Raw genomic sequence first — 14,339 nt, 5'->3', positions numbered from 1 at the left:
AAACAAATGTTCATATGCCCTAAAAGCTTACATCTTTCCAAGCAAAGCTTGGGTACATCAAAAATGAGTCATAAGCTCAATACAAATAAAGCCCTAAGCTTGTACAAAAGATAAATATAAGATAAACAAAACTGAGCCTTCAGCTCCACAATCCTCCCAAGCTAAGTCCTTGGTGGAGGCATATCATCAGCATCTGAAAATGATTTTCCCAAGTAAGGTGAGCCAAAACCTTGTAGAAATAATCTAACACAATGTATGAATATTTACAAAGATATAAGTATGGCATGCATATCCAATGCTCAAGATAAAATCATTTATAACTCTTTTACAAAATCATACAATACCAAGCTTTATATCTCAATTCATGAGTCATTCACTATTTTATTCAAATAACCAAACTGAAGATACAACTCAATGGGTCTCTAACCAGTACCACCATTATACAGACACTTCCATTTTTCATTTTACGGATATTTCGTCTACGGGAATCGACACCTATATATACGTGCGATTTTCGGGACTTTCACCCTAGACACACAGGCTAACTTAATTCAATGGAGTTCATCCTCTTTCTTCTCCCAAATATGGAATACATCTCCTTTCTTCTCACAAACATCATACATTTACAATGTATCAAAGACATAGTCATATTCAATGACAACGGATAAGAGATTAGTTTTAATTCACTTAATCCTCATGCAATTTCTACAACAATTATAGCTATCCTCCACTGATAGTCCAAAACATATATTTCTAAACAGATATGCAATCTCCATAACAGATAAATTATCAATATTTTCATAGGTGAAAGATAATACACATCTAACTCCACTATTTATATAAACACTCATTTAATTCCACATTCTCAATACCAATTTCATTTATTTATACAAAATAACTATTTGAGACATTTTAAGGCAAAACTCTCACCTCTTTCAAAATGCATCCAAGTACCCAAATCAACAAAGTTATCACTATACAACCTCATACTTATCTCGATAACCATTTTAATACACACATTTGAAAAATTCTTCTTTTGATTTTAAACAAAAATCCTAGGTTTGTTCAAAATCTTTCCAAATTCCAATATTACTTACACATCACCAAATAGCCAAGTTAAAACCCATAAAAGAGTGTAGAAAATCCCTACCTCGAGTTTAGAAGATCAATGAAACAATGGAGGAGCTTTAAAGACGCCGAAACGAAGCTATATTCGGATCAAAACGTAGCCCTTGAGGTGTTCTATCTTTTTAACAAAGGCACAAGGGTAGAGAAACCACCAAATCTAGGTGAAAATGTAAAGAGAGAGGCTCTAGATCTAGGGTTTTGAGATAAAAATATGTGAAAAAGTTATGTAGAAAGGTGTTGTTACGAACTGATATACGTACAGTCCGTTTGAGCACAAGAAGTGATGCTCGAGCACAAAATGTACACTCCTAGTAGTTTTGCAGACAACAAACCAAAGCTCGAGAGAAAGACCACTCGAGCGTAGAATACACTCTTCTAGTAGTTTTGCAGACCTGCAAAAGTATTGAGAGTTCACAAAGCCCGCTCGAGCGCAAGAAGTGCCGCTCGAGCGATGGAGTAAAATTCTAGACAACAAAAGTTTGAAAACCAAGCAACCAACCTGTTCCAAACGTAACTATTACAATCTAACAGCCAAACCCAAGGAAGTATGAAGGAAAAAAGACATAAACAACACTATAAAACCACGAAACCCAAATCCAAGATACAAAAGGGTCGGGTTAAAACCGAAATCACTATAAAAAATAACATTTTTGTTACGTGAATTAAAATTTCAAAAAAGACCAGTATAATCATATTAAAAAAATATGAGAATAATTGTAATTTTTATTTTTCCTGAACATGAGGCGAGGTTAGTATAATTTACCCTTATAAAAATAGCTAAAATTCCATCTTGGGTAAATTACAAATACACCACCTGAAGTTTACTTAGCATACGGATTACCTCCTGTAATTTAAAAAATTATAAATATCCTTTTATCAGAATTTTTTATTTAACAGAACTAACTGAAAAAATAAAATTCCTAATTGCTTCCTATACACTAATAAAATTATGGGTAAATTACAAATACACTCCCTGAGATTTGATTAAGGTACATATTGTCTCCTGGAGTTTAGAAAATTACAAATATCCCCTTATTAGAATTTTTTATTTGACAGAATTAACTAAAAAAATGAAATTCATAATTGTTTTCCTATACAATAATAAAATTACCTAAATTATTAATTAAAATATATTTCTAATATCATTAAAAACTGTTAATTGACTTGATGATTTATTAATAAAATGAGCAACTTGTTATAAAATTAAGGGAGTGAAATGTGGTTTTTAGAACCACAGGAGGCAATTCGTATTTTAATTAAATCTCAGGAGATGTATTTGTAATTTATCCTAAAATTATTTGAATTATTAATTGAAACAAATTTATGATATTATTAAAAATTGTTAATTGACTTGATAATTTATTAATAAAATAAGTTATTTATTATGAAATTAAAATTTTCAAAAGGAAAGTAATTTTTAGAACCACATAGAGTCATTAGATTGGGTGTCTTAGGGAGGTGTTTGGAAAGTAGATTAGAGGCTAAAATAGTCAATAAAAACAAAATAAGCTAAAATATCGTAAGATAAAATATCACATCCAAACTATAATCATTTCACTTTTTCTCTCACAACTATTAAATCAACTACAAAAACAAACCAACCAACTTCTCAAACATAATTTTTTTAGCCAGACTACAGTAGCCAAAAAATTAAGCCCTCGTTTGGCATGGGGCTAAAATGAGGTTGGGGGCTAAAATAGTCATAACAAGACAAAATAGACTAAAAAGTTAATAAAATAAAATATTATATCCAAACTATAATCATTTTACTTTTTCTTTTACAAAAGTCAAAAAAAAAACCAACCCAAACAAAGTTTTTAGCTCCAAGTTAAAATAGCCAAAAACCAACTCACTTTCCAAACAAAACTTAAAAAACTAATTAAAATAAATAATTTTTCAAACAAAGCCCTAGAATATCTAATAGGACAATCCATTGGATTGCTCGAGCACTTAGATGAGGCTGTACCGTCAGATTGGATTTCTCCTCCCCTCAATCATTTTACTTTTTCTTTTACAAAAGTCAAAAAAATAAAAAAAAAAACCAACCCAAACAAAATTTTTAGTTCCAAGTTAAAATAACCAAAAACCAACTCACTTTCTAAACAAAACTTAAAAAACTAATTAAAATAACTAAGTTTTCAAACAAAGCCCTAGAATAGCTAATAGGACAGTCCGTTGGATTGCTCGAGCACTTAGATGAGGCTATATTGTCGGATTGGATTTCTCTCTCCCCCCGCGCAACTCTTGTTGAGTATCTTTTAAATTCTATGTAATTGAGGTTTTTTCGATAAAAATGAAAATAAAAATAAAAAGCCACGTTCATTCATATTTGTAATTTACTCTTCCACTTAAAAAAAATGAAGAAAATATATCTATACTATTATATATGTGAATACTTATTTTGGTGTCTTGAAACTTTTTTTCTCGTGTCCAATTTTCTATTCACAAAAGACAAAAAAAAATAAAATAAAGAGAACGTGACTTGAACTTGAGATCACAAATTTAATAAATTAAACTTTTACCATTTGAATTACATATAACATATAATAAATATTTTGTTTATTTATTTATTTATTTACCTTGCACCCACATTGCAACTCAGAGTACATATATATACCTGACTTCCTTCTAGTTCCAGATCAAATTAGAGACTACTGTTGGACCCGTAAAGGCTCATCACGGCTTTCGTTTCGATAATCCGAACTATTTAATGTGTAAAAATCGTCAAGTACTATATGTCTATAAAAAATCACATTGATCGGATATCGATAGCTATTTCATCAATTTAATTTTTTGTCAACCGTTTATTTTTTCAACGTCCATTTGTCTTTATACAAAATTAATTTGATCACGTAATTATCGATATCCGATCAATGTAATTATTTATAAATATATAATACTCGACGATTTCTACATATTAATCGATTCAAATTATCAAAATAAAATCCATAATAAATCCTCACAGACCTAACTGTACCCCCAATCCGATCCGGGGCCGGAGAGAAGCCAGTGCCATATGTGTAAACATTGCTACGAGCTCACTCCACAGTTCACTCACGACAAAGCAAGTCCAATGCTCCGAAGTCACAATCTTAAAATGATTTCACGTTTAATATTTGCTAACAACACTACCCAAATTCACCAATCAACTCTTCAATCTTCATTGCTTTACCCTCTTCCCCAAATTCTCAACCACAAATCGAGTTCCTCAATCCATTCTCACTCCTTTTCTTCATCTGGGTCATCTCCAGATTCCAATAATCCCACCATTCTCAATCACAAAGACTGGTTAAGCCCCAATGAGGTTCTCAAGCTCTTCCAAACTCTCAAAAACCCCAATTCAACACTCTCTCTCTTAACCCAACTCTCAAATCGCATAGACTATCGACCCAATGAAGCTCTCTACACTGTGATCGTCAACAAGCTCGCTCTAGCCAAGAACTTCGATGGGATTGAAGATATCATGGAAAGAATCAAACTTGAAAGAAGAAGTTACAGACTCTCTGAAGATTTTTTCTACAATGTTATCAAGATCTATGGCAATGTGGCGGGTCGTATAAACCGAGCAATAGAGACCCTTTTCGATATGCCCAATTATAATTGTTGGCCAACGGTAAAATCTTTCAATTTCGTGTTGAATTTGCTTGTTTCTTCGAAACAATTTGATGTTGTTCATGAGGTTTATATGGGTGCTTCTAAGTTGGGTATTGAGATTGATGCTTGTTGTTTGAATATCATGATTAAAGGGTTGTGTGGGTGTGGGGATTTGAATGCTGCATTCCAAGTGCTCGATGAATTTCCTAAACAGGGTTGTAAGCCAAATGTTAGAACTTATTCGACTCTAATGCATGGGTTGTGTGATCGTGGTCGGATCGAAGAAGCATTTGGGTTGTTTGAGAGGATGGAGAAGGAGGGTATAGAGCCGGATACGGTTACGTTTAATATATTGATTTCGGGACTTGGGAAACAAGGGAGAGTTGAGGAGGGGATTGAGTTTTTGTATAAGATGAGGCTTAAGGGGTGTGACCCGAATGCTGGAACTTATCAGGAGGTCTTGTATGGTTTGCTCAACACCAAGAAGTTTCTTGAGGCGAAGAATTTTATGGGTCGGATGGTTTTGATTGGGGTGAGTCCGAGTTTTGATTCTTTCAAGTTGACAATACATGGACTTTGTGATCAAAATCTTGTGGAAGACGTGGATTGGGTTTTGAAGCAAATGGTGCAGCATGGTTTTGTACCAAAGATGGGAATGTGGAAGCAGATTCTTCGGTGTACGCTCTCTGGACACAGTAGTTGTACTTTTGAAGAAATTCTAAAAAACTAGCCTACTTGGAACATTGAGATCATTAATGGAGTTTTTCATGATGCTAGCCTATTTGAAAAACTGGAATCACTAATGGTGTTACTTATGCAGCTACCATATTGCAAAAAGTACTTCTCTTCTATAGAACGGATATGAATGGTTTAATCAACATCTTAGAGGCCCTGCATCACTTCATTCAATCGCTCCTCCGTCATAAAGAATGCAAAAGATTTTATTGATCAATCACTTGAAGCTGCCTTTCTTTCTTTGCTTGCCACAAGGGATGGCTCAACATAGTTAACCATGAACAAGCCAATGATACATATGCCTATGAGGAACAACTGCAAGTGGAAACGGATGAATTTTATCTTTCAATGCTACATGGGCAGCAATCTGTACAGTAACCACCAATAATACTTCAACATATTTATCTGTTTATAGGAAGTTTACGTATACATATTAAAAAAATTAAAACAAGGTGGCCCAGATTTTGTTGTCGTTCTGCTTGTGGCTGCAACGTATATGGAAAATCACCAATGTTAGTGCAGTCAGTTACATGAATTCTGTTTTGTCATTTTGCTTGATCAGGGGGCATAATCTTAGTTAAACTACAAGTTAACATGACTGTTTTTACTCTCTCCACTCAAGTTAATTTGGTCTCGTCCCCTGGTATTACCCTCAATGGCGATCGTGTCACTCTTCGACAATTATTGTTGTACAATGTTCAAACCATCTTAATCGCTCTACCATCTCACGAATCGTTCCTAACCCTCCCTCTCCTAACTTGCACAATCACCTCAACATTCATCCAGTTACATTCATTTTGCTAACATACTGTTTCTCCCATTGTATGCCATGAAGCAATGGTTCTTGTGTATATATATATATATGTATATTTATATATATTGGCCTATGTTGCATTCCATATAAGATGTGAAGAAAAATGAAACCCAAAAATAGCATTGAGGATTTTGCTAATTTGCTATACATAGTGAATGCCTCATTTTGCTAATTCGATGTGTATCTTTTAATTAAGTTGCTATATACATGCTAAATATAAATGCATTCAGTTCTATAAATTCAATACACATTAGTTACATAAATATTATAGAAATTTCCTAAAATACTCACCTTTCAGCATTTATTTTACCCTCTGGCAGATCTTTTCCCAGTTTAGTTTACATTTATCTCTTCAATAGCATTCGGCACTTCAAACTGAAACACCAGAAATGGTGATACCAGATATTACTGTAAGTTATACAAGTAGTAAGACTCGAGACTAAATGTTCTGATATTTATTGCTATCATTCGCATACAAAATTTACTAACTGTTCCGAGCTTCGTTGGAATTACATATTTGCAAACAATGAATGATACAATACTCACAAATCACCACATAAAAAAGCTATGAGATGTAACAAGATCACCAAGTCTAATAGAATCTACAGACAAGTTGATCAACATGCAACTAGATGGAGCATTCCTGATCTTCACCATAACTTGATTCCGCAAATTCACTATACAACACAATTATCACTAACTAAAATTTAAATTTATACAAGAAATCTATCTTTTATCTACTTCCAAACTTTTCTCAGAAAGGTCGGGGTTTAGCGAAGACTCGATCAATATATCCTCATTTTCTTCAGAGCTGGCCGATGGGTAATCACCTAACTTGTCGTTACCTTCAAGAATTTCCTTATTTACCGGGTCCTCAACATTCATTGTAAGGTGACTTGGAGTTTTCTGATCATTAAGTTCTTCGGATTTAAAAGAATCATTACCACAGCTTGATATGACTTTGGAAACAACTGGAATCCCTTCAGAGGCACAAACCGATGACTGAAGAGATTCTTCATCAGAAGACTCTGACTCCACAGAAACATCTATCTCTGTTGTCACTGATCCTGAATAACCTTGGGATTTTCCTGACCCTTTCGGAGTAAATGCATGCTTGACATTACGAGCAGAATTTCCAGCATGCTTTAAAATGTTCTTTGCCATGCCCTTCATCACATGTCTGTCCGGACTTTCTGTACCTTTCATTTTCTCAACTGTAACAGGAGACGGTGCAGACAGGTTGTCATCCAAAATGAAATTCACGCCAATTGTCTTCGCATTAACTGCCTTAAGGTTAGGTTGCGGAGATGGAACCAGGTCTTCCATCATACACGACATATCCTCCTTTTTGGACTTGGAATTCCTCCGGTGAAATACTGAACCGATCTTATGTATACCCCGCATCATTTTGTTTGGCCGATTTCCCTTACTACATTCCTGGCTTTCATCGGTGCTACTACTTTCATTGTTATAGGATCCAGAAGTTGATGATTTGACACTTCCAATACAATCACTACCCTCCCCGTGAATTTGTGAATCGAGGAGTCTATTCCTCCCCTTTCTAGGCTCCCATATTTGTGAAACTTCACTTCCTGGGTGATGCACCCATATCCCAGTCTCGCGTTGTCCTTCAATGTCAATGGGTTCAAAGTTATCTGCCAATTTCGGAGACTTCTCTAACAATCCAGATGAAAAAGAACCTTTATGAACTTTTTCATCCACAATGGGGGTTTTTTCATCATCATAATTTAATGTTTCACTCTCGCTTGGCTGATCTGACACCTGCACATATACGTGTAATGATTAGATCAAAATTCATACTTCGGTTACAGAATCCTTGTAAGCATGTAATTGTGGTTCACACAAAAGTATGATCCAACTTCGTTTCCTGTGACATTTGAAATGAGTCAGATCCTTTTGTGGATATATAGTTTTTTTAATGGATTGTATAAACACGTAGCAATTTCGTCAATTGTCATGTTGGCTCAAACATGAGGAATAGTACTTCAGTGAGAAAAAATAACCTTTTTGTTGCTTTCAAATACAGTTATGGCAAGATGTAATCTGCCCATTTTAATGTTCCGAAGAGGCAACCACATGTCACGTCTCTGGCCACCCCTAAGGTCACTGATGGTTACAGAACAATCCCTGTAAAGGAATAAGAGATTTAGTACATCAAATAAAAATTTGCAGGACAGAGACCGTGTACAACTGTTCAGAATCTCCAATCCATAATCAATTAACCTCAAAGTTGAAATTATTAAAATAAAAAATAAAAAATTCAAATCCCAAAACTTTGCATAGCACAGAAGGTCATTCAGTGTGCAACAACTAGTTTAAGTTCTGAAATATAATTCAAAACGTTGTCTCATATTCAGTATATGTTCGAAACATGTTTCAAATGGCAATGATGAGCAAAAGTGTTTAGGACATTACAACTTACAAACCAGAAGGCAATAAACTCAAATTCCTTCGACTCTTCAATTTTTTATGTAAAAGGATGCTCAAACATAGAAGTTAAAGTTGAGAAATAACCACCAGTTGATTTAGAACAGTCATTAATCTAAGGAATTCTTAAGGTGTTGAGATACCTCTGCTTAGAGGACTAAGCACGAGTGAAGTTTAGGCTTTACTAGAGCCTCTAAGTTAGGTTAAAATGCCTGGTTGTTGTTGCATGTGAGAGAGAGAGAGAGAGAGAGAGAGAGAGGGATAACATTGCAGTGTTACTATGACATTACCCAAGGCAATCATCGACAAAATGGTCTTTGTCACGAACTTCAATAGCTAGCACATTAGGCGACTCCCATGTACAAATGGGGACCTTAAATTCCTCGTGCCATTTTGGAGTCAATGTTTTCCTTTGTGTCTTACTCCTGAATCTGTAATTACCAAGTTGCCCTTTAACATATGGATCGGCCAATCCTGAAATGGAGTTCCAGTTATTATGCATATACATACTTGGAATGTAAGCTATGGTGTGAAAAGGTCAACGATAGTGTAGTATAAACCAACCATTCATATCTGACGGCTTCATGTCAGCTGCTTCAATAACTTCCACCAATGCATAACCAACTGGTTCCTTCTCATCCACAGAGAACCAAGTTTCTGAAATAAGAAATACATATAATTCAAATATTAGAAATCCTTCAATAATCATTAATTGCATTGAATTACCGTATGCATCTAACAAAAGAAGCTAAGAATTATAGCTATTTATGCATCACTAATATGATTTGCTAAAAAGTTAGCTTATAAAAATAAGTCAACAAAAAAACTAATGCTAAAAAAAACTAGTTTGTTTAGTATATTCTAACTTTTTTGACTTTTCTAATGTCTTTCTGCCGTGACAAATCTAAAATCCAAAAAGTAAAAATTTTGACTCAAAATTGAAATTGAAAAAAAAATTAAAAGACAAAATAGATTAAAACTAAAAAAATTAACTAATTTTTAGTTTTTGCCAATCTAGCAGCACAAGTTGACAAATACAATCACATTTTAAAGAAAAAAGCTAGGAATCCAGACATACAGACTCAGAATTTGTCCAGAAGAAAATTGTGTGGTTGAGATTTAACTAGTACATTGTGGGTCTATGACTTGAATAAATTTGGATCACAAGTTGATGTTTGCTGATGAAATTCTGGGGAAAATTCTGGGAGTGTAGCATTCCTGGTAGTCATGTATTTCTGTATCCAAATTTATTGCATATGAAAAGTCGGATAACATCATACCATTCTGAAAAAGGTTGAGTCTAAATTTTTTGGCATAATCCACTAGAGTTTCATATATTAATGTTCCTTCCATAATCTTAATTGCATATTGATTGCATTTCTTATCCCAAAACTAGATATTGAAAAAAAATGAAGTCCAATGAAAGGGGAAATAGAAGCATAGTTGTTGAGTGATAATTAATAAGATCCTATACTACTCCGAATACTGAAGCAACATAGTTGTTGAGTTATATTAAGTAATTGAGAAGCAATGAGCCTAATCCTAATTTCTTTCTTCACAAAAATTACCTTGCTGTGGCGAAACGAATTTCTCCATGTCAATGACCAACATATTGGGCTGCAAATATTGTGAAGATTCAGAATTGAAAGTCTATATAACTAAATAATCAACTGCTAATGTCTTTGAGACAATACAAAAAGAGAGCCTAAACTGTCTCAATGGAATAAGGAAAACACTAAAACACTACAGTGGAGTATCGAAGAGAAATTCACCTCAACTAGTGTCTGCTCAAACGCAACTGCTAGAAGCTTATCCTAATCAGCAAGAAAGATTTAATAAAATAAACAATTAGTAAGAGATAATGAGAGAGAGTGACAAAGTAATTGTTGCACATGACACATGACAATAACTTACCAACCATCCAGCAATCCCTGGAAGTTCTGTAACATCAAGCCCATGAGTGAAAATAGGTTTCACTGTCATCTGAAAATATGGTGGCTCGACAAAGCATACCCTCAAACGGCCAAGGAAAGGCCAGTGACGAAGGAACTTTACACCAATCAAGACCTAGAAGAGACAAAGAAAGACATTTTCTGTTAAATGCAAGAAGAAATTACTAAGCATTAGTCATTTTTTCGCAATCAATGGCACATGACAAATATTCCAATTTTAAAAATCATTACGAAACATTATAGATCGATCCTGTACTCTACAGATTACACATTTCTGATGCGGTGAGAAAACATGAAATTAAGAACAGTATAACAAAGGATAACTCATTATAGATGTGTGATGTGAAAATTTAACAGTAATTTATTACCTTCCCTTCAACATGCATGCCCATCAAATGCAACTTTGCCCGCATTCCAAATCCCAATCTCTTACTTAATTTCACAGCAAGTATTGCACTCATATCATCTGCAGTCCGAAAATTCATTCCCAACTCCAAAACCTGCATTTAATGAATTTCAACTATTATTCTGGCTACGAAACAGATTATGACTAGAAGTAATACACTATTGACATGAATCCACCATGACGAAGACAGTATTACATACCAAGTGGTCGTCATCAGTGGTTTGATGAAGAACCCTCATTTCTGTGAACACAGGAGGTGATCGTCCCATATACAGATGCTGAACCACGGCATCTTTCTGTGTATATACCCAAATAATTTTCAAAACTAATCATCAACACATTAAAAATGATTTAAAAACACAATTTTCATACATAAAACTCATCCAAAATGATGTGGTGTAAGTAATGCCATTTTTCAAATTATAAGTCATAACATTGGGCATTTTAGTTTGAAATTAATATAACCCCCAAAAAGCCGCATTATTTGTATGCGAATTTTGTACAAAATTTCCGTTCGTGTAGAATAGGGAATTCCTCAAAGACAAAGGCATTTTGAACCAGAAAAATGGAACAAGAACAGCAATTAATTGTATTTAGGAGGGCAGACTCGTACCACAGTCCATGGTTTGTACTTCTCCAAGAACCAAGGTATGATAGGGAGGAGAATTTTCTGTGAAACAATGGGCTCCATACAAACAGGCCAAATCTTTTCAACCGCATGGTTCAACCACCGCACAGTTTCAGAATCAAAGAGTACCTTTAGAAAAGCAAAAAAAAAAAAAAAAGAAGTTGAAATTATAAACATTTATACATATTTATACCGGCAAGAAAGTAAATTCTCAGAAGGAATCTCAATATCTAACTACACACACATATATATACATAGAGATAATAAAAAAGATGCAAAGAAAAAATGGCCCGAATTGACAAGAAAGCGAATTTATAAGGGAAATAAAGCTCACACTGTAAACTAAAACTTTTCAGAGTTTTGGACCCCATAGAACAAACTTTTTTTGTACTAGATTGAATACCTTTTTTCGATCACAAAACATGAGAGTCAAATTCAATTTCCTTTGCCGCAATTTTCTCATACGTATTCTTATTAGCCAAACAGGAAACAAAATTCCAAAGCTAATCTAACAACTAACAATTGAATTGTGCCAATCATAATTTTTTTTTTTTTTTTTTTTTAAAAAGAAAAAAATTCTAAATCAAAGTAGCCCAAATTTACCCGTCTTTGATTAGACCGTTTTGTTTCCTCGTATCGTAGTTTTCTGCGCAATCTCATCTCATACCGTTCATGAACCTTCAAAAACAGAATAAAAATTGTGAAAGTGAAACACTAGTCATCTGAAAAATGAATCCATGAAAATACAATTAGTAATTGAACACACATTAAAATGCTCACCAAATAGAGGTAGATTAGAGAGAAGAAGTAGACGATCGGGTGAGAACAATTGAAGAAAGAAAGTAACCAAAGCAAAAGAAGCACAATGCAGACATGGTGCAAAATCGAAACCTCCAATAAACTACTCATCTCCTTCTCTTCTTCTCTTTCAAACCCAAATCCAATCCAATCCAATCCAAACCAAATCAGTTTTTACTAGGAAAATCTACCGATCAAATGGTTCATCGAAGTCTTGGGAAAGTTATGGATCTAGATTCAGAAGTAAATGAAACGGAATCTGAGAAATGAATAATGGTTTTAGACTTAAAAACAAACAAAACTTCACTGGATTTGCATTTATTGAAGTTGATTCGATATGAGAAAGTAAATATTTGAATGTATATCTGTAGTAGAGAGGAGAGTGAATGGAATGAGAATCAAAATCTGATGAAAAACCCAATTGGATTCGGCTTGGTTACGCGTAGTTCGTGTTCCGGAGAAACACGCAGTCTTATAGACGAAGACAGAGAGAGAGAGAGAGAGAGAGAGAGAGAGAGGAGTTGTTGAATTAAAATGAATATGAGAGACCGGTTCGTCTTTTTTATGTTTGAGGGATACGGTGGACGGCAGTTTTGCGCCACGTTTCATGCCACATCACGGATGTGGCGTTGTGTCTTCTCGTAAACAATTGTAGGATAACTATTCCTTTTGAAAAATATTATTGGTTCTAAATTTTTTATTAAATAAATAATTAAATATTTTACATAGATATAATTTATAAAATTGTGACTCTCTTTTTCATGTGAAACATTTGATCATTTATTTGATAAATAATTTAATATTCTTAACATTATCTTTAATTTTTAATCTACTTTTTAAAATAGGCCACACATGTTAGTGGTGTGTTTTAATGGCAAAAAAAATATTTTCGTGAAATTTTTTTATTTTAGTAGAAGAAAATTAAATTTATTGTAGACGAATCCACAAAATTAATAACTATTAAGTGCTTTTTGAATTTTTTTTTTTAAAGTTTTTTGATTTGTCTAATCATGGAGAATCTAAAAGTGTAAAATCTAAAAAAAAAAAATTACAAAAAATCATTACCGATAAAAAAGGTCAATCCTAAACACCCATTTTACAAAATATCGAGTAAGGTCTTGTTTAAGAACTTGACATTTAGGTTAAAAATGTCAATATTTTTCTTGACAAAAAAAAAAAAATTCAAATCAAGCACACTAGTTATTCACGATTTTTCATCAAATTGAAAAAAGTCTTTCAAACACATTAATTTTTTTTTCAGTTTATAAAAAAAAAAAATTATTAAAAAAATCAAATCTCAAACATGTCCTAACTTATATTGGCAGCTGTACACGCAATGTGTCACATAAGTAGTTTTTAAATTGTGACATTTTAATATATATAAGAAAATACAGAATAGTGTTCACCAAGAAGTATGAATATGGACACACAGACATAGTAATTTTCAAAAAATGCACAACATGACACATGAAGAAATACACAACTCGACACGTGAGGGATACGCACAAAATATATAATTTTATATAATTATTTTATGTCATATCTATAAACATGTTTTAAGACAATAAATAAATACAACATAATATTAACTTCTATAATTAGTTCCGTGTGTCAAATCAATGGACACGTGTGTTCTCTAAGTTTTCAAAGAGTGTCCGAAAAGTGTCTGGATCCTAAATTCTTTATAAAAAAATTAGGATACGTTTGGATGAGTGTCAGACACATATCGAGAGAGTGTCTGATTAGTATCGGTGTTCGACACAAACATGACACGGATACGCTACTATTTTAAAAGTGTCCATACTTCTTAACTGTTCATACCAAAAAATCTTTTAG

General features: G+C 33.5%; 2 protein-coding genes across 2 annotated transcripts; one reads left to right on the top strand and one right to left on the bottom strand.

Annotated features, from left to right (window-relative positions):
• Nucleotides 1–4,123: 4,123 nt before the first annotated feature.
• LOC114310885 (Pentatricopeptide repeat (PPR) superfamily protein) lies at nt 4,124–5,992 on the top strand. Its single transcript, XM_028256992.2, has one exon. It carries the CDS (start codon nt 4,145–4,147, stop codon nt 5,450–5,452), a length of 1,308 nt encoding a protein of 435 aa, XP_028112793.2. The 5' UTR covers nt 4,124–4,144; the 3' UTR covers nt 5,453–5,992.
• A 712-nt stretch (nt 5,993–6,704) lies between these two features.
• LOC114310886 (C2 domain-containing protein At1g53590) lies at nt 6,705–13,122 on the bottom strand. Its single transcript, XM_082879690.1, has 12 exons — nt 12,486–13,122; nt 12,309–12,383; nt 11,691–11,834; nt 11,278–11,373; nt 11,040–11,171; nt 10,634–10,786; nt 10,492–10,533; nt 10,288–10,336; nt 9,284–9,376; nt 9,010–9,193; nt 8,296–8,419; nt 6,705–8,053 (listed from the first exon to the last, which is right to left on the bottom strand). The coding sequence occupies exons 1-12, from the start codon at nt 12,612–12,614 to the stop codon at nt 6,998–7,000; spliced, it is 2,277 nt and encodes a 758-aa protein (XP_082735816.1). The 5' UTR covers nt 12,615–13,122; the 3' UTR covers nt 6,705–6,997.
• Between the last annotated feature and the right edge of the window lie 1,217 nt (nt 13,123–14,339).

This window comes from Camellia sinensis, chromosome 7, assembly GCF_055761805.1.
Source record: "Camellia sinensis isolate YWXY chromosome 7, ASM5576180v1, whole genome shotgun sequence".
Taxonomy (NCBI): Eukaryota; Viridiplantae; Streptophyta; class Magnoliopsida; order Ericales; family Theaceae; genus Camellia; species Camellia sinensis.
Note: the sequence above shows the minus strand (reverse complement) of the source record. Positions and strands in the feature narration are given on the sequence as shown.

Coding starts and splice junctions, on each gene's coding strand:
- LOC114310886 (XM_082879690.1), bottom strand. CDS start 12,614: ATGAGTAGTTTATTGGAGGTTTCGATTTTGCACCATGTCTGCATTGTG. Junction 11,172..11,277: donor CCACTGATGACGACCACTTG/GTATGTAATACT, acceptor CATTAAATGCAG/GTTTTGGAGTTGGGAATGAA. Junction 10,534..10,633: donor CAGGGATTGCTGGATGGTTG/GTAAGTTATTGT, acceptor CTTGCTGATTAG/GATAAGCTTCTAGCAGTTGC.
- LOC114310885 (XM_028256992.2), top strand. CDS start 4,145: ATGTGTAAACATTGCTACGAGCTCACTCCACAGTTCACTCACGACAAA.